The sequence below is a fragment of the Calliphora vicina genome, chromosome 5 (genome assembly GCF_958450345.1).
Source record: "Calliphora vicina chromosome 5, idCalVici1.1, whole genome shotgun sequence".
In the NCBI taxonomy this organism is placed as follows: domain Eukaryota; kingdom Metazoa; phylum Arthropoda; class Insecta; order Diptera; family Calliphoridae; genus Calliphora; species Calliphora vicina.
This window is the reverse complement of record NC_088784.1, coordinates 70,451,259-70,473,130: the sequence shown is the minus strand read 5'-3', so window position 1 is coordinate 70,473,130 and position 21,872 is coordinate 70,451,259. Positions and strand designations below refer to the sequence as shown.

Sequence of the window (21,872 nt, the reverse complement as noted above, 5' to 3'; positions counted from 1 at the left end):
GTAATAATTTTGCAATCATGATTTCATAAAACATTAAATAAAACCACGAAAAAAAAATAATTGTAAACGTTTTTTAAACAAGGTTTTTTACTTTAAAGTTTCTTAAAGAACTTATATTTTTTTCAATAGGGATAGCTTTAAAATGGAAAACGCTTTAAATATATTAATAGGTATTTCCATAGGTCCTCCCGAAATTAAGCTATTTTTTAACGATATTTTGAATTTATACGAGCAACAACTGTAGATACAATGATCTATTTCAAATATCAATTTTTTGAATTTTAAATGTGGATTTTATTGCAAAATTCCAAAGTATTCGAAAATTGGATTTTTTTTTTGGGATTTATTTAAGAACAAAACTTTTATTGAATATTTATGAATTCTCCAATTTTAATTTTTTTTTTTCTAATATGAATTATTTTTACAATATCTGAGATAATTTGCAGTAAAATTCCACTAAAATAAACCCTTATATTTTGAAAATTAATTTTTATTTCAATATTTTTTACGTGTCCAAAAAATAGGTGACTTAAATGTTGAATATTCAGAAATTTTTCGTCAAAAGCCTACATATCTTAGCCCATGTAAAATTTATTTTTATAAGTGTACAATTGGTAAATTCACAAGGTCTCTTATCAGTCATATTATCATAATATCCTAATATATCACGACTCGGCAGCTCGGCTTAACCGACTCTTAGGCATTCGGCGCAGGTCTCTGCTGGTTGGTTACGATAACACAATAAACATAGCATACAGAATAGTATTATTTTAGGACATTTTTTGCTCGAAAAACAATAAAAACCATTGTGAAATATTAGGACATTATGACAATATGACATGATAAGAGACTTTGTGAATTGACCAAATATTTTTATTATTTTTAAATTTTTAGTAAGAATCCTTCAAATGTCGAAATTTCAGATTTTTCATATTTTTTTAAAAATCTGGGAATCCCCAACTGAATACCATTGTATATACCTTACTATGTTTCAAATAAGCTTTTAAAGATTATTTTATATATCAATTATATATTATGAACTTTTTTGCGATGTGTTAAATACCAAACATCCAATCCAAACATCCATCCTTTCCGACGTGTTCCTGGTCAATAACTTGGCAATATCAAAAAAATCATTTTCGAGGTGCCCAAATTTCAGAAAAAGTCACAAAAATTTACTTTTATTTTTAAGGTTTTTTATTACCTACTATTAAAAAGCTTAAAAATAAAAATTAATTTTTGGGTACCTCGGAATTTTTTTTTTTTTTGCCAAAAGCTATCGAAAAATCGGTGGCACAATATCGATTACTAAATCGACCCATCCTACTGATCATGTATAGCTCCACTTTCGAAAATAACTTTAATGTCTTAAAAATGTAGGACTCTTAATAATATGTAACATTATTAAGATGAAAATGTAAGTTTCATTTTATTTACAAATCCACGATACCACGACGATCATGACGATTGGTCCATATTTTGTCATAGCTCCCATATAATTTCCTCTTCCAAAAATCACACCAACACTCTTAAATCATTTACAAGTATTGCTAGCTAGATAAAATTTAACGCATTTTTTAACGATCGATCTTAACCGATCATACTTCTTTACTTGTTTTTGTTTAGTTTTAACGAGTTCAAAATTTGAAAAAGCTTTGTTACAAATGTGTAATTTTAGGAGATTACCTGTTGTTAAGATCTTGAACGGAAATACTTATGTATTTCCACATACTTTGGAAACCACATTGTATACGCTAAGAAACCGATCTGCGTCGATAATAGGTAACGAAAAGATGAGACCCAAATCGTATCACCTTTTTTCCAGAAAAAAAATATTTTATCCAAAAGTTTGTATATTGTTTAATAAAAAAAGCCATACGGCTGCATTTTATATTTTATATATTCCAACAGGCAATTTAAATTATTCATATAAAGTGGTAAAGAGAAACGAAAACTACCAGAATAAAATATTTATATTGAAAATTAATGAAAGAATATTTTTTTCATATTTTAGTTTGACTCTAATTAAAATTAAAACGATGCAAATCGAAATTATGTATGGCCCGAATCGACGCAAATCGGCGTACCTAGATATACTAAAAATTTAATTTCTAAATAAAAAAAATTTCAAAATATTTCAATTTCATGATTTTTCGTTTGTTCTTTATTAAATATCGTTTGTGTGATCGATTTTTTTATTTTTAATTTTTTACATTCGTATTAATTATTCTTTATTATCTACTTTTTCTGTTGCAAAACCTAATACAAAACTAATTATAAAAGAAAATAAGTTAAAATTTCATTAAACTACACATCGAACTTATAAACAACAATAGCTTCATTTAGAAAAAAAATCGTACATCTAATAATAAAATATAATCGTAATAATAAAGATAATAAAATAAAATAATATAATGTAAGTACGTATGTATAATTACAACCAAAATTTAATAAATTTGAATATAATTTTGTGTGAGATTGATAAAGTTTTATTTACAAGTGAATTCTTCGTAATTCTCTTCACAGACATCACATTGTACTTGACAGCACCATTTGAATTGACAACGACACTGGGTGGTGCGTCGTATTGAGTGTGTATTGTAGCCACGCCCACAACAGAGTAAATCACAGCTTTGAGGTCCATGCAAGGTGCGATTACAAACACGACCCTGAGTACCCTGTACACCTTCCTGCACATTACGCTCGCAATAATTGGGTGACGTTTGCAGATAAACCAAATCCATGCGTTTGGGAAAATTCATAACCTTGCCGGCACGATTTTTTCTTAAAGAAATAAATTATTTAGATTTAAATTTTATATATCTGTAAAGACAGGATTTGAATTCAAATAGTTACTCACTTGCTTAAAACTAATTTCAGTCCATTTTTGCCTTTGGCGGCTTGAACAATTTTGGCTTTAGTGTATTTCTTCATTAAAACATCGCCCACTACACGAAATGAGGGTAAACTTTTCCAGCAGGTCTTCATAACACAAGACCCCGAGACACCATGACATTTACAATCGGTTTTCAAAAGATTTTTAACCAGCTGAAAGAAATATAAATTTATTAATTTTATTACTGTATTTTTATGTATATTGTCTGACTAATTACCCTTCTTCCTGCTCGGTTATTGTGTAAATTCATTAAACTTCTAGCATCTCCCTCAATTTCGCGGGCATCCAGAAATTTACGTGCAAATTTCATGCCAAATTCAATGTCAGCCGAACATCCGCCCCATTTCCATGGCTGTTGAGCCTCACCCGGTGCACTGTCGAAACCTGCCTGTGAACCTTTGCGCGAAGTGGGCTTGTGGCGAACATCACAACCACACAGCGAAATATTACCTCTGGCACAAGCTGCTGTTACTGCATGAGCTGCTCCCGCACTTGCTATCGCATAGGTGAAGGCAGCTTCTCGAGATCCTAAATGGAATAAAAACAAAATAATACGACATGATATATTTGAACCGGTGAGAAAATAGAGTAATACTTTGTGGACAAATTATTATACCTAATATGCATGAATTTATTATTTAAATTTCATAGATTATTCCATTACAAATAATAAAAACTTACCCACAAACATGACATGCCCAAATACATCCTTCTTCCACACTTGTGTACAATTCCAGCGATGACCTCTGAATTGATATTGACATTCTTGTGCGCCTAATTGATGACCCTCGCCCAAGGCAATCAAAGCATCTGGAGATTCAGTGCAAAGTTGTCTTTGCTGGGGCGTTAAGCCAGGTATACGGGCACATAGAAGTGATGATGTAAAACTGGATACTAATCTGACAATAATTAATCGAAATAAAAGTAATTTGTTAATAAAACGAACAATAAAATATTATACAAGACCAAAAACAAAACAACAACAAAAAAAACATCTTCACAAAGAGAGAGATATATTGATAAATATATCTTAGATCATAGCAACAAAAAAAAAATAATATCTACTAGATATTTAGATATAAAGAAAGAAAAAAAACAGACAAAACCATTCATTTTGTGATAAATATGCCGTCAAATAATTAAACCCACATACAATTTATACAACAATTCAAATGATTATTTATTATAACAATATACTTATTCAGTGGAATACACTGAGGAAAAATTATTTTAATATATTTTTGTATTAATTGGCATTTAAGCCGCTATTTTTTTTAGAGGAATTTTGAAAATAAAACAACATAAATAATCAAAAATTTCCCTTTTCTTGGTACTTAAGAAATTCGGTCAAGACCATATTGGCCACTAGCTTCTCCATTATGGATTCTCACACATTCAGTACAAGATGAGTCTAATTTCAAGTTTATTGATTAACTAGTGTATAAAATGCAAAAAGTATCATTGAATCACCCTTTGTGGATTCTCACTCTTTCAAGATCATATGCTCATTATAATAGAAAAATCGAAAAGTACCATTAAAAAATTCAAAATAATATTAATTCCCCTTATTTGGTTTCTAATTCATTCAGGACCATATACTTATGTTTTGTTGTCCATTATTGCAGAACATTGAAAAAGTACTATTAGAAGCTATAAGTACCATTTGGTGGATTCTCACTCATTCAGGATCATATACATATAGTTAGAAAGATGTAGAACATACGAAAAAGTACCATTATTACACGAAAGTCGAAAGGTACTGTTAAGAGGATGAAAAACTACCACTAATTTTAACTCTGTATGTTTTCATATGTTTTTATTTTTATTTTCTGTGTTAATTATAACAAAATATTAAAAAGTACTTTTAGAAGAAAAAGGTACCACAAGGTCTCTTTCATGTCTCTATGTTTATTATTATAGAAAATTCAAAAAGTACCATTAGAATAATTAAAAAGTACCATTCGGATCCACTTCTTTGGTATCAATAGAAGGGGAAAAGGGAAATACATACTAAAATTAGGACACCATAATTGGTAATTTTATTGTTGAACTAACAAAAACAAATGTTCGATATTTTGAAAATACAGATTCCAGGCTTAGAAAAGTTGAGAAATTTAACCCCCATAATCAGAAACCATTTTTAAATTTATCAAAGGTTTATAAATCAAATTTTGTATGGAAATTTTGTTTTATAAACCTTTGATAAATTTAAGAAGTAAGAGAGCTATATTCAGCTGATCCGAATCTTATATACTCATCACCAAATTATACTTCAAAATACAAATTTTAAATATTTTTGGGTAAACAAAATTTATTTATTTTTCCAAAGTTGTTTTTTTCATTTTTTGGAAAAAAAAATTTCCAATTATTTTAATTTTTATTTTTGAAATTTTAAAAATTTTTTTTTTTAAATTTTAAAAAAAATTTGGGTTTTAAATTTTTTTTGGTGAAAAAAAAAATTCGGGTTAAAAAATATTTTTTCCAATTTTGACCCATTGTAGGTCCATATACGTCGTTGCAAAAGTTTTTGAAATAGCTATCATTAGATATCCATATTGTCTATATTAATGACTTAGTAATCCAGATATAGGTTAAAAATCGAGGTTGTCCTGGTTTTTTTCTCATATCTCAGCCATTTCTGGACCGATTTTGCTGATTTGAAATAGGAAACTTCTCGAAAGCATGTCTGACAGAATTATTGAAGATTTGGATCCCGAAAATATCTGGGATCTTCAGAAAATTGATTTCAACATACATACAGACGGGCATGTCTTAATCGACTCCGCTATGTATAAGGATCCAGAATATATATACTTTATAGGGTCGGAAAATTATATTGTGGAAATTACAAACGAAATGAAGGGTACAAAAATAGGATGATTTGCAACGAAGAATTGAATCAAACCGGAGTTGACTTGACAACATCTGTATTTGAGTATCACATCTGTAATACTTTTCTATGCTGAATCTCCCTTAATACTTATAATGACTGATATAAATTATAATTACTTAATTTCATATACATAGTTAGTACTAGTATGTTTTTATAAGTCTAATCGAGAGATTTAAGAATGAAAAAAAATTCAATGGTCAGAAAATTTTCCTATGGGGTCTATGAAGTCCGTAGTCAAAAAAGTTAAACCCGAATAGTATCTTTACTAACTTCGGAATATCCGAGTGTACAGTACTATCCTCCGTAATACGACAACGGTTTTCGTGAATCTGTATTAGGGTTCCTAATTTCACTAACTTTTTCAATTTCCGGGAAATATTAAAAAAATCAGTTCATTTCCGGAAAATTTCAGGCATTTTTTATATGGGTCATGTCAAGTGAACCAACTTTTGAAATCGATGTCTTCTTATTTTTCAACAAGACTGTTTTGACATTTTGGCCAAACAGGTGTTTTTTCTCATACATGTAACTTATTACCTATTGTTCTTAGCAAAATGTGTCCCATATAGTACAATTTTTCAAAAAAAAAATAAAAAATTAAACTATAAAATGTATGACATTTTTTTTCCGAAATCAAAAACTTTTTTTTTTTTCAAAATGGCCCCTTTTTTCTCAAAAGAAATTTTCTATATTGAAAGAAATTCAATATTGGCGATTTCTGCTATACAGGGTCTTCCAATAGAGACTACCGATCTTTAACAGTTGATAGCGGCCATTTTGTCATATATTCTGTTTGTTTTGAAAAATAACTATGGACGGGTATAGCGTTCAACAACACGTGCAAATTATAAAATTGTTTTATCAAAATTGGTGTTCTGTTCGGGCAACGTTCCTTACGCTTCGCCCATTTTAAGGTGAATCCCATTTCTGGATGAATAGGTACATCAACAAACAAAATTGACGAACTTGGGACGACTACCAATCCACACGATGAATTAGTATTTTGAATCCATTACTATTCCCTTTGTATTAACAAAAATTGTAGTAATTCAAAACTTAAATAAATTCATATGTATGTATTATTACTAATTAATTCAGCAGTGAATGAAATCTATTCAAATAAAATTATCTGAAGAAATTTAGAAAATTAGTTTTTTGGCAATGGATTTATGGAATGTATTTCCGAAACTTCATAATTATGAATTAAGAATTTAATGAAACTGAATGACATAAAAGAAATTTCCACATAAGTTTAATATATACCAGAATTTTTTTCTAGTGTAAAACTCACTCGCAATTATGTGAAACAATAGCAACAATAACATTTTTATTTGTGTTTATTAGGGTGAGCCTTATCTAAAATCATCCAAATTTCATAGAAATCCGAACATTTCATGCTCCACATGCTTAACCATAATACACGCAAGGAAAAAACATGGTTGTGGTAAACATATCTGATTTATTATAATATCATAAATCTGATTATGTCCAATTATATTATGATCATTATTACTATCATACCTGATTATAATATGTTCTGCATAAATCATATAATGATACAAAGCAAAGTAATCATATTAATACCCAATAAAATCATATTTGAAAAAAATGGTGAATTTATTCCATCGGTTTCAACATGCGAGATATGGTTTGTGCGGTTCAGAAGTTGTAATTTTGACATGGAAGAGAAAGATCACCAGACAAAGAAGTTTGGTGACCATGAATTGGAGGTATTACTCCATGAAGATTGTTGTAAAACTCATCAAGAGCTTGTAAAATCATTAGGAGGTACTCTGTCAGCAATTTCAAAACGTTTGCGAGCAGCAGGATTCATTCAAAATCATGGAAATTGTGCACCATACGAATTGATGTCGAGAGATCTTGAAAGACGATTTTTCATGTCCGAATAGATGTTTGAAAGCTATAAAAGAAAATAATGTTTACACCGAATCATTGCGATGAAAAATGGGTACATTACAAAATCTCGAAAGGTAAGATATCGCACCACCGAATCGACACCATAGTCAAATATCCATGGCACTAAGTTAATGCTCTGTATTTGGTGGGACCAAATTTATTATGAGCTTCTGAAATCTGGCCAGACCATCATCTGCCCAGAATATTGTTACGAAATTGTACTTGAATTCAAATATAACGATTTTAACGGCTGATTTAAAAGTTGCATAATGCTTTCAAATAGTAGTACCTCTCAAACTTTAACATATCTGTGTGCATTATTAACATTGAATAAAAGCTTTCAGTTGAGCATTGATCGTAAGTATGGCAACGCTGTTTGCTGCGACCGTATATTCGAATTCGAATATTCAGTTAAAGAACATTGTAGAAAGTACACCACAGATGGCGTATGTATTAGAAAGCTCTAGAATATACGAGCTTTGACAGTTAAAGAGAAATCTAGAGTGCAGATGGTAGTGTTATAAATAGTGGCAGAGGTGGCAGTCGTTAGTGAGTTTATCAGAGACGCTTTTCGAATAAACAACAACTGAGTGCCTTAAAGTGTGCTGTATTTTTCAAGTGAATTCGTGTACATTATAAAGTGTGTTTGTATTTCTGCGAATTTATAAACGTGTATAAAAAACACTGAGTGACTATTTAATTCTGTTGTTGTACATTTTAAATAAACAAAGAGTTGTTACAATTTTCAAACTACTAAACGGCTTTTATTTGCAATCAAAAGTATCCGGTTTATTTAAAGGAACTAAACCAACGTTTTGAAAAGGTTAAAACGTAACAATATGTTAAAAACTATTAAGAATGAAGGGGTTGGGAAGTTTTTGCCTCACTCGCTTTATAGTCCAGACTTTGTCCCGTTCGAATTTCGATCAATGCAGAACGATCTCTGGGATACGCTTCACTTTGGCCAGAGTATCCGATATTGGCTTGATTCATTCTTGGCCTCAAAAGATGCGAAAAATTCATAGCTAATAATGGCCAATACTTAGAATAAATTTATATTGTAGAAATGTTTGTCATTACTTACTTCTTCGAAAAATAATTATATTTCGGTGAACCATACGAAATTTATAATTGTGATGAAAATTGATATGTTTACAGTAATTATTTGTGTACGACAACAATATATTGATAGAAAGAACATAGTATAGTTGTCGTAACCATGCCGAACCACGATTTTTCTTTACTTGTAGATACAATTGTTAAAATTGGCTCTTTTGATATTCAGTAAATGTTTATTTGTTTGAAATTTAGTTAAAAAAAAAATTTGGAATTTGAGATATGCAGTACAAATTTAGATATTTTATTTGCAAATAAATAAGAACAGGCCGGGTTGCAGAAACTTGACGAACTAACATTAGTAAATGCTACCGGGCGAAGCCGGGGCGGTCAACTAGTATGTATATACAAATGAAATGGTCCATGTATGTAATGGCATCACGTAAGAACGGTTGAGCGATTTGCCTGATTTTTTTTATTCGATTCGAAATTTTCAGGAAATTTTAAGTTTTTAATATATTGCCACCTTTTCACTTCTGATTTTACTTAATAAGAGAATTTTTTGGAGAAACTTGAAGAACTAACATTAGTAAATAGCGAATCCCGGCCGTTCAGATAGTATTTTATATTTAAACATCTGTGAATAAATGAAATACAAAAGCAATTGTTTTCAACATTTATTTTTTTTTTTTTTGGATAATTTACGAGTACGAGACAAATCTCAAAACTTAAAATAAATGTTAGCGTCTTCCTCAAATTTGCAGCATTTGATTTCTCGATGACGGAGAACAATTTTAGACCTTGGAAGCATCGATAATCCCAAAAGTGTAAAATAAAGGCCACCCTAATGGGTATGTTTAAACATTTGTTCCCAAAACTCCAACATTGTAGTTGGTGTGTGAGTATTTATTTGAGTTTGTTAATTTTTTTTTTAGTTAATTTGACTTTTAAAAACCGAAACTAACAAACAAATAAACAAACTGACAGTCAGTAAGTTTTGGCATGAACGAATGACTGGCGGCATTTTAAAATACAATACATTTGTGCAAGTACAAGTACAATACATTCATATATTCAAACTACTATTATTAAATTTGTATTTTTATTTATTTATGTATTTATACAATTTTGTTTCATTTTCAACTACAAAATGGTTATTTTGTTATAGCAGTTGTTTGTATTTTTTATTTAATAATTTTTTTGCCGCCTTTTTTCTCTCGGCTTAATTCATTGTGTTGTTGTTATTGTTGTTGTGGCAATGCTTAAGATCTTGTCACTTGAGATACAATATAAACACAATAACAACATCAAGTAAATAATAGTGAATAATAGTTAATAAACGTTTTAAGCTCCTAAAGATTAATGCGTTAACATGACGATTTCATGCTGTGTCAAATGTGCTACCAATCTATTGTCTATTCTGATTTAGGTGTATTGCATCTAAGTATCTATGACTGTATTTTGTTGTTATAAGTAATCAATAGTTTATTTTTTATTTATTTTTTTGTATTTCATTTAAGCAGTTAATTACATTAATCTTACGATCATAATCGTGTAAATAATACAAAACCAACATTGTTGTACTCTTGTCAATTCGATTTCAAACAAATTCAAATTGACGTTAACAGCATTTCAATTCATTGAATTAGAAAAAAAGAGACACAAAATCATACAAAAGTTCATCAAATAAAGGCGGTAGAAAAAGTTACTTCGAGACGAGTAAAACAACTTGGAATTCTCAGTTGGTTGTGGAACAGATAAACTTAGGAGACTAAGTTTATCATGACAAATTCCTTCTTGATTTAGTTTTAAACTTTGTTGTAAAATACATACATAGTTTGAAACAAATTGAAATTTCTTTTTCTCCAGACAAATATTTGTGACATGACTAGAAAAAAATGCATTTTGCTTAATCCAATCAAGCAGCCAACCCGCTGCCTGCCTGCCTACATCAAACTCATTAATTGTATGTGGCACGACTTGGCAGTTAATTGTCTTAATTCCGCCATAATTACATAAATCAAACTGAATTTAACTTCAGGTGGATTTGTATTTCAAATCTCTATACATCACTTATGTATGTGTTTCCGTCCGTCCGTCCATTCATCCATCCATCCGTCTGTCTGTCTGACTGTGTCTTTGCATGTAAACTTATTCACCCATGTAAATCTTGTGTAAAAGAGTATGGGTAAGTGTAAATTAAAGATCATTCATGATGAAGTTTTTAAGTTTTCGCTAGTGATTCATAGACGATCTATATTTAGTAGTCACATGGTAAGAAATTTGTTTTTGGGGCATTGGTTAGAAATAAATATTCTTTTGTTGGTTATTCTTTTCTACATTTGGCATTTGGGTCAAGCTAAATAACATATAGTATTGCATAATGGGGCATAATCAAAATATTTTGTTAATAAATCTGCCATTTCTAATTTACTTATCAAATATATATTTAATTTGAAATAGTTTTGATGTTGTACCCAACAAACCCCTGAGGAGCGGTCATGTGTGGTCTAAAAGTCAAACAGCTCAGCCATTAAAATATTAAAATTTTTCGTGATTTTAATATTTCCTTAAAGCCCTTGATGAGGCCTTTTATATTTAGAGAGCTAAGTATTTGAAATTAAAATTTTCAAAATTTATGACCGCTTTTATTCATTTAATTTTCTGTTAATTAATTAAACAACAAATACAAACACCATATGGAAATAGGTTCACTTTTACGAGTCCCAAAATAATCGATTTTTAATTTGAAAATTGAGAAAATTTTGAATTTTCGGATTTTAAAACTGCTAAATTTCTTAGGGAACTTATAATGCTTTTATACTTTCTTAGAAGGTATTTCAACAAGCATAGTTTTAAAAATGAAAAGGCCTAAAATATACTAATTAAGGTTTCTCAAGGCATATTTTTTAAAAAATCATAAAACTAATGTGAACTTTATGTTCAATATTCTTTAAAATGACAAATTGTTTTTTGTTTTAGAAAATATATTTGCTTCCACCTTTATATTTGGTATCAAGAATTGTACTGATGAAACAAAAATTTTTTCGATATGTTAACGAAAAAACTTTTTTTTGAAATTTTATATCAATTATAACAATTGATTTTACTATTATTCATAATCTTTAGAGTCGTTAGAATATTTCTATTTTTATTTATTTTTTAATTTCCGAAAACTAGCGATTTTATTCGCCACTTTAATTGTTAGAAAATCTTAAAAAGTGTTAATTAAGGTGAGTAGTATAATTGGAATGAATAAAAACAAGTAAGAGAGCTATATTTTAAACAAAATTAAATTTTTTTTAAACAAAATTTTTTATTTCCATTTGTCTTTTAATATTTTTAAAAAAGTTTTTTCTACATTTTTTTTTTAATTTTCCAAAAAAAAAATTTTGGAAACAGAATTTATGATAAAACTATTTTTTTAAGTAAAAAAAATACAAAAATCGAGGTTGTCATTGTATTTTCCTTATATCTCAGCTATTTGTGGGCCGATTGTCGATTTAAAATAGCAACCGAGCCGGAAAAATTACCGATATATTGACGTATGAATCATGTATGTAAGTTATTTGGGAGCTACGGAAAGTTGATTTCAACATACAGACGGACAGACGGACATGGCTATATCGACTTCGCTATCTATAACGATCCTGAATATATGTACTTTTTGGGGTAGCAAATAAAAAATGTAGAAATTGCAAACGGAATGACAGACTTATACATATATACCTTTGCCATTCATGGTAAAGGGTATAATAAATGAATATTTAAATTAAAATTTTTTGTGACGAGACGTCCTCCTCTTTCTAATATATCTTTGTATCAAACACCAACACTATTGTCCATTAAAAATACGATTGTTCAATTATTTTCAAAATAAATAGAAAATTATGGTAGTTTTTTTCTTTTTGGTTTATTTATTAAAAACAAATTATATTGAATTAATTACACTGTCCAACAAATTGAGACTTTTTTATTGGAACAGAATAGTGACCCTATAATTCTGACCCCCATTAACACGAAGTCTGGTTAAGCCTTAACCAATAGTTGTACAGTCGGTTAAAATTATTTTTGTATGAAAACTGTCAGTATAACTATTAGTTAAAACATAACCAGACTTCGTGTTACTGGGGGTGAAAGGGGTTGAGTAGATCAATTTTGTAGAATAAACTTATAGTCCAGCTGGTCTAAATTTTTCTTTACAGTGGGTCAATGTTTTCATTTTTTGATCGAAGGAAACATTATATTAACTGAAAAAAATGTTGTAAGTTAAGTTATATTGTGAAATTTTATGGGGATAATTTTTGTGGAAGATCTTAACCCTCTAGATCCACTCTTTAGGAGTGAATTTTACTCTTTTTCGATAAAATCAAACAAAGATCTTTGAAAAACGACATTTAAGGATTAAAAAATTCTACGACATTTTTTGCCGGAAAATTTCAGTGAGAGTCGCCAAAGATACCAAAGTTTTAAATAAAGTTCTTTACGATTAATTTGAAAAATTTAATATATAAATAGTCCTTGATCTACAAAAAACATTCATAAATATGTAAGTTATCTCTTTTAGTTCTAGAAATATTTAGGTTGATTGATTTTTTTTATTTTGCTCGATTTTTGTTTTGTTTTTTAGGTATGGCTTTATTTGTGAAAAAATGCGAATAAAATAAAAACATCTTGCTAACAGTTATCTCGTCCCTATAAAAAGTTACAAGCATCCAAAATTGGAACATGTAAAAATGGATGTATTTTCTACGTTTTTTTTTTCAAACAAATTTCTTCGGCACTATATACAATTTGACTTGAACTACAGAGATAACTTACTTATTTATGAATGTATTTTGTAGATCTTCTCAAGGCCTATTTATATTTTAAATTTCATCTCATTCGGATTATAAATTTTTGGCGATTTTTTTAAAAAATGTTATTTTGCTAATTAAGCGTAAATAGTTTATTTACAACTTTGGAACCTTTGGTGTCCTAAAATTTTACGGAAACAATTTTCCGTAAAATTTTAGAATATTCTAATCCCTAAATGTCCCTTTTGAAAGGACTTTTTTTGATGATCCCCATAATTTTTTTTCATTTAGTATAATGCTCCCTTCGATAAAAAATTAAAACTTTGATCAGCTGGACTATAGGTTAAATCTACAAAAATAATTTACTCAACATGCACTTTCGGAATTATTGGGTCGCTATTCTGTTCCAAAAAACTTGTTGGACAGTGTTATTAAAAATTAAAAAAATTTTAGTATAATACATTTTTTAAAATTGCAATTTGCAAAATGGAATTGTATTACCCTTCACTGAGTATAAGCAAATCATTATTCTATTCAAATTTCAATAAGTTTCTTTCGTGAGTGATTTTCTGAAGTTGGCCTTATATGCGTCATTTCTTTCTGTATATTAGACTTATGTGTGTTGCATTTTTTTTGTGGATACGAGGTTGGGTCAAAAAGTCCGTGCCTTTTTGAATGAAACACAGGTTTTTGGATACAAAATTATTTTGCTTTTCAACATAGTCTTCATTGAGATTTTAGCAATTGTTCCAAAAAATAAGATTTGTCGAAGTCATCAAAATATGTATTTTTTGTGAGATGATTTCATCTTTGTAGTGAAATCCCTTTCCGCCGGACACTTCTTCAAGTTTGAAATAGTCACCCGGGGCTAAATCCGGAAAATGGCGTGGAAGATGGAGCATTTTCTAGCCTACTTCATGGAAACATGTTTTTTCGAGCTACACTTTCACAAGAGGTATCAAAATCTGCGTAATTTTACACAGATTATGGTAAAAGTAATAAAAATCGAATTACATGCCATCTTCAGGGCTCTACTTTTGAAAACGGTTTTACAAATCTGAACCGTATGCTTAAAAAAAACTAGATACAAATTTATTTTATTGATATATTTTATACTTGCAATTAATGTAATAATTGGTGTATAATTTGAAAGTGAATGTTTTGGGTCCGGAAATTTTTTTAAAAAAAAAATTCGTTATAACCGGTGTACGTTATAGTGATAGTGCTTAAAAATCCTTTCTCATTAAACGTGGAAAGGTCAATAAGTCCGTGACATTTTGAATTTTTCGGCTCTTAACTGAAAGGGTAACGCTGCTCCTTTCAACAAGCATCTGTCAGTTGTGACCTGTCAAAATTTGTACAAGCTGTGTCATTTAGTTTAAATTTCAATGGAAGAAAAAGTGGTTAACTGAATTTTGTTGTGGCTGTACAATAGGTTGTCCCGAATTTTTTTTTTTGATTTCGCCTTTACTGGATAATTGGAATAGTGGTTTTTATAGCCAACACCACCATAGCGGTGTTAAAAATTGTCAGTTTCTGAGTCGGTTTAAAGAAGTTTATTTCAACTGTTAAAAATCGGACCGAAATGGGACTTATCGGTCATAAATACTTGATTTTTATAGATATCCACACACATTTTTCAACAAATACATTTTATATAGAAATAAAACACACCTAAAAATGTGTGTGCAGATCAATTCATAATTGACCATAGATCACATATAAAGCCCACTTTCGAAAACCACTCACGGAAAAAAATTATTGAAATTAAAAAAAAAAATTTGTTCGCTTGACAATAAACTTAAATAAAGTATATTTTATTATTTTAAACCGATTTTTCAATCTATCCTCGTTATTGTCTCACATATTTACTCGCAGTGCTATGGTTTAATTTGAGTTTGTTCATAATTTTCCCATATTTTTCCAGCAAAGATGGAAAGCGCGATAATATTTAAACACAGATTTTAAACAGTTTACGAGTTATATGTATCTTAGATAACTCTAAATAAAACAAAATGTTGCAATAAATTTCTGTTGCAACATAACGTTATATTGCGTGATAATATTTATTTCATTTCATTTCTTCCTCCACATTCAATGGTGTCATGTGAACATCTGTCACTGTTTGTTTGTTTTTTGTTTATTTGTTGTGCTCTTCGAAAAGTTGCGAAATTTAGCAAATTTACTAGTATTTATTGCATTCCCTGTGCCAGTCTTAACACTTTAGTAATAGGAATACAATTGAAACTAGTGCAACATTTGTGGAATCATGGTGTGCTCATTTGTGGAATACTTACACACACACATACATACATACATATTGTTGCATGCTGCAACCAACAAACGACGCCTTAAGACAAATATTTGTTTAAACAAAGAAACGAAATCCTGATTTATGCCAGATAAGAAAGCGAGGAGAGCTGGAAACAGGATACCAACTCACAATTATTACATTAAAAATAATTTTATATACAAACTTTACTCGTAACTAAATACATACAAGTAAATATTGAACTCGTTTATATTGCTCAGACGTTGTGATTAAATATGTTGCAAGCTGAGAAACATGGTTTTCATGGGAAACAACTAAGGGTATTTTGAACGACTATGTGTGACCATGAGATACCCTACTATACAGTAAAACAAATCTTGTAGAATTAGACATCGAACAGGTATATCAGATAACTACTCTTATCCGGAAAACCTACAAGAGCAAGTATTGCTCTGCATTATTTATTGACATATCGCAAGCCTGACACGATGGACTGATACACAATATTATTAGATTACTAAACTGCTTAACAATTACATACTAGAAAGATCTTTCCAAATCCGATCAAAAGATGTGATCTCTTCACGTCCAAAAATTATCCGCTGGGGTACCCCAGGAAAGTATTCTGGACGTTCCTATATATGAAAACCACTCAATAGCTTCCGAACAACTGAAGTCTTACGTCGGCGAGTTGACAAAATGGCTGAACAAATGGAAAATTAAAGTCAATGCAACAAAATATACTCACATTATAATGTATACGTTTACTCTAAGACTAGAAAACTGTCCTTCCAAACAGATAAAAAATATCAAAATTCCAGAACAGAGCCATGTTGCACTGGCTAATTAGAATACGGTCTGCTCTAAACATGGAGTACAAAGTTCTTTTGTACCAGACAGTGATAAAACCGATATGGCTATGGGGAAAAGCCTACTCATCTAACGTTGAAAAATTGCAGAGATCACAGTCAGCATTGTTAAGGACAATAACAGGTGCCCTATTGTACATTCGCAGTAGTAATATCCATAGGGATCTCAATGTCCCATGATACGCAAGAAGATCAAAATCTTCAGTTTAACCTACCTGTCAAAACTAATGGATCACCCAAATCCCTTTTCCAGGGAGTTGCTGTCATTTGATTGTCATAGACGACTGAGATGAATGGAAATACTGGATCTGGCTAGATAACCAATATATCGAGCACTTATGTTGGATATTGCAGCGGCAATACCAACTTTAGTTTTAGTTTACGTTAAGATTTAAATACTTATTAAAGAAAGCTTCAACGTTTCCTTTTTTGGAAATAATTCAGTGGGTGGACGGACATTCAAAGTTGGTCACCTCAGGTCTCATATTTTCACTAAAACATCTCCAAAAATCAATTTATAATCCGAATGAGCTGAGATAGAAAACATAAGTATCGTAGATTATCTCTTTTAGTTCAAGTTTTTTTACAATCCCACAGTGTGGCAGAATAGACATTTTTTGGAAATAAATCTGGTATTTCTAAATGGCTGATCCGATTGGAATAAGGTAGGCGTAGCCAAGGAGTATTCGAGCTTAAGTTATTAAAATGGGCCCTATATATGCTCTCTTGGCTGCGCTATGGGGGCTCGAAGTAGGGTACCTTCGACATGTACAATTTTTAAAGATGTGCAATTTTTTTGTTTCCCATCCGATTTTAAAGATATTAATGTTTTTGGAAAGCACTCGGCCAGCTCGACATTCTTGTGTGTGCTATTTATCTCTTATAATTTCCGAATTATAGGTATTTCAAAATTTAAATTTTAAAATTTTGCCATTCCTAGGTCCGCTTTCTTAAAAATATAGGGCGTACTTTTGGACCGAATGGAGTCGAGTGTTTTTGTTAGTTAGGCAACTAAATTACCAATAATAAACAAAAGATTTCAGAGCAATATCAAATATCAATTCAAAAATAAATGATTTTCAATTTAAAAATTCAAAAAAAAGTAGATTTTTGCTGTTTTTTAGGCAAAAAATTGACTTAACTCTTTTTTTATTAAAAAAAAACTTTCTTTAAGAACATATAACAAATGTATCTTTTTCTGTAAGGTATCTTTACGGAAAACATTTTGGTATTAAAAATATGTTCTATTTTTAAAACATGTCGGCCTTACGCCCTTCGGAAATTGACCTATCTTTTTATCAAAATTTCAACATTGGGCCACATGTTCTGAAATCCCAAAGCTGGGATCTGAAAACGGAAAGCAATTTTGGAAACCTTGATGTGTTGTTATAGTTATATTTATCCCCAAAGTATTTTCCCGAAATAAATGTGGACCCTATGGGTAAAATTGTAAAAATACCATTTTTGGGATTTTCGCTCCAATTTTTATTGCGGGATCCCCTTTGACCTTTTGACAAGTTTTTTTACACTTGTTATATATAGGGCCCATTTTAATAAGTTAAACTCGAATACTCCTTGGCTAAGCCCAGGTCAAATTTTATTCCGATCGGACCAGCCATTTAGAAATGCCAGATTTATTTCCAAAAACTTTCGATTCTGACCCACCGTCGAAATTTTCTATTTAAATATTAGCAATATTTGCGATAACATTCTAATTTTTTTCCTAATAAAGTCCCTTTTTTATTTGACTAAAAAATGCGAGATTTACAATAGGTGGCGTATCTTTCGAACGCGGATTATGTTTTTAGCAACTTATATGTCATTTTGAAGGGTACATATCTGTCATTTATTCTCACTTAGTTATTGAACATTATAGAGCGGGAAGTTTTGCTTTACTTCTTCAATTAAAAAAAAAAAAATGCCACTGCAGCTCATTGCTCACCGAAGCTTAGATGATTGTGTTTCATCGGTTTCAACGTGCGAGAGATGGTTTGTTCGGTTCAGAAGTGGTAATTTTGACACGGAAGACAAAGATCGCCCAGGCCAGCCAAAAAAGTTTGATGAAGGCATTACTCCACGAAGATTGTTGTAAAACTCAACAAGAGCTTCCTACATCATTTATTTCAAAAGCGCCAGGATTCATCCAAATGTTGGGATATTGGGTGCCATACGAATTGAAGCCGAGAGAACTTGAAAATTTATTTTGCATGTCCGAAACGATGTTTGAATGCTAAAAAAGAAAATAATTTTTGCACTGAATCTTTACAGAACCTTAAGAGACCGTGTGTGAATCACGGCCAACCAGATGAATCGACACCAAAGCCAAATATCCATGGCGATAAGGTAATGCTCAGTATTTGGTGGGTCCAAAAAGGTCCTGGCCAGACCATCACAGTGAACCTGTACCGAAAGCAAATAATTTGTTTGGAAAATGCCCAAAATATGCGGCCAGAAATGAAACCGTAATATTCCATCATGACAACGCTCGATGTTGTAATACATGTTAAAAACTATTTAGAAAGAAGTGGTTATGAATTTATAGTCCATCCTTGCTAGGTCCGTCAGATTCGCCTTGGCCTCAAAAGATGTGCAGTTCTTTTGGCTCGGACTTCATATGTTGGCTTGTAGTATGAAATGAATCTGACTCTGATGGTTTTTTTGCTAATGTCAAATTGTTTATTGAAACCGAATGTATATTTTCTATTCACTTTTTTAGTTTTTGTATACATACATTTATATTGTTTTATTATAAGAGAAAAATCTGTCACATACGGTATGTCACGTACGATATTAAATTTTATTTATTATAAAATCATCCCAAGATTGTTTTTATTTAAATATGAAGGACTGTAAAGGAAAAATATTTCGTTTAGTGTAAGAAATTAAAAGAAAACATAACGCCTCTCACGATTCGAATATTTTCGCATATTTCTACATGTACCTCAAAATGAGTTCCGTTTTATGTCACGTACGATATACCTTTATTTCGCTGAATATTTTAAACAACAATATTTCGAAAGAAGTCTTTATTATTTTAAAATATAGTACCCTCTGAATGGAACATAAAGACCAAATTATTTATCAGATACTTTTATTTTTGAAAAATCTGTTCCACTCTATAGGCGTACAAATATCACGTACGATGATATGGAATTGCCCATATTTATATAGCCATATATGTTACTGAAATACATACAAAGCTTTTGTACTATCACACGTTAAACAATATCACAGTGAGCACTTTTATAAAAAAAAACACATTTTCCTCGTTTTAGGCCATTTTTATTTTCAAATATAGAAATTCCTAAAACAGGGAAAATATGTTGCAAAAACTGATAAGAGATAACTTAATGAAATAAACAGAATATTTTGTATTGTCCTATTTTCTCTATAACGAAATTTCATTTAATATCTGTCCGTAATTGTAGAAGTTACGAGCTCTACAAAGATTTGCAGACTGAAGGTGGTCATTTTTGACAATCTGTTTCTCACCTGGTACTCTAATAGGGTGGTCACAAATGTAATTATCTGAAAGCTTATTCCCTCATGTACTATTGGTTTATACATCATTTTGCAATCGGAAAGTTTTATTTCAAATTTTCTTCCGATCGACCCCACTGTACCGGATTGGAACGAAATTATCAGGGGTTTTTGGACCAGCTTATGCTAGGAGACTATAGTTGCAGTGTCTTGTCATTTTCTAATCTTTATTAATCATTTAAGTCAGACCAAAATTATTAAATACCGTTCTGTACAGACTCAGTTTCATTGTGGGAAAATAAAATGTAGTTTTTGTACCCTGTAGGGAACACGTACATGAATTAAGATGCAATAATAAATATTTTTCCTTGGACTTTGCAAAATATTTTAATGCATTAGTGTGAGTAGCATGAATGTTCGTTTGTATTGTGTAAGTGCAACATTGCAGCATACAAAATAAATTAAAATAAGAAAATATGCGTGTTTCCTACGATGCCTAAATGATAGAGACGCGCTTGCGTGCAGTTAATGATGAAAATGAAATTGTAAATAATTGATTGAAATTTTAGACAGACCAACAAATAAACAAACAAACAAACACAGATACATATATAAATAGACAAACTGTGGCATACATATGGATATGGTTTTTCTTCTTCAGCAGTTACATTCATTCATTCATTCATTTATTCATTAAAACCCAGGAGACAGCAAGTAATACACGTTGCATACCACATTTGTCCAAAGCATGTTTATTATTTGTTTTTGTTTTTGTTGTCGTTGTGCTGCTTTGCCATGTAGGTGAGATTTTTGTGGGCTACCGTGAGGATGTTTTGACACACCTTTCGTTTTTATTTTTCATAAATCATGTTGTTTCACATGTTTTTCATTTTCTGTTTTGTTTTCTTTTCGTTTTTTTTTATTTTTTTAATTCAGTTTTACTTTATTACAGTATAGCTAGCTGCCTTATACGTAATGCTGCCTTCGATTTTCAGTTTTAATTTTAGCAATGTTGTTAAACATTAAATTCGTTGTTATCACCAGTCATCCGTCGACTAAAACAATATAATTATTTATTTATTTACGTATTTGCTCCCTGGTACGAGTTGCACTCGTACTTTATTTATATGCTACCAAAAGGTTGAATTTTAACTCCTTATAGAGATTTATCACCTGCAGGAGTATTTACGAACCAAAATGTTACATGTGTTTGATTTTTAGTTTTTTGTTTAAAGTCTATATTTAAAAAAGAGAATTGTTTATAATTATAAGTATGTATGATGGAATCTTTTGTGGGGATACTATTGATTACTAGGGTTATGCGATTCGAAAGGTGAGTTGTTCTACTTTTTTTTAACTAAAAACAAGATTGCTATATTCGTCTCGAATCTTATATACCCTTCACCAAATTGAAATAAACATTTTTGTTAAAAAAAATAATTAGCTGAGAAAATCAAGGTAGTCGCTTTTTTGCTATATCTCAACCATTTATGGGATGATTTTCTCGATTTTAAATAACAACCTAAGTTGATCTATAGCGGATATATTGATGTATCAATCATGTATGTAAGTTATTTGGGGGATATTTAAAAATGATTTCAACCGACAGACGGACATGGCTACATCGACACCGCTATCTCGATCCAGAATATATATATATATTTGATAGGGCCGCAAATGAAAAATATAGATA

The 21,872-nt window shown here is 30.4% G+C and overlaps 1 protein-coding gene across 1 annotated transcript in view; it reads right to left on the bottom strand.

The window, feature by feature from the left end:
* Positions 1–2,135: 2,135 nt before the first annotated feature.
* Wnt2 (Wnt oncogene analog 2) overlaps positions 2,136–21,872 on the bottom strand; it is a 70,051-nt gene continuing 50,314 nt past the window's right edge. Inside the window, exons 2-5 of the mRNA XM_065510620.1 lie at positions 3,578–3,795; positions 3,114–3,424; positions 2,861–3,048; positions 2,136–2,784 (exon numbers count right to left, since the gene is read on the bottom strand). Of these exons, the coding sequence (XP_065366692.1) occupies positions 2,490–2,784; positions 2,861–3,048; positions 3,114–3,424; positions 3,578–3,795 (1,012 nt within the window). The 3' untranslated portion in view covers positions 2,136–2,489. The remainder of the gene's footprint in view (positions 2,785–2,860; positions 3,049–3,113; positions 3,425–3,577; positions 3,796–21,872) is intronic.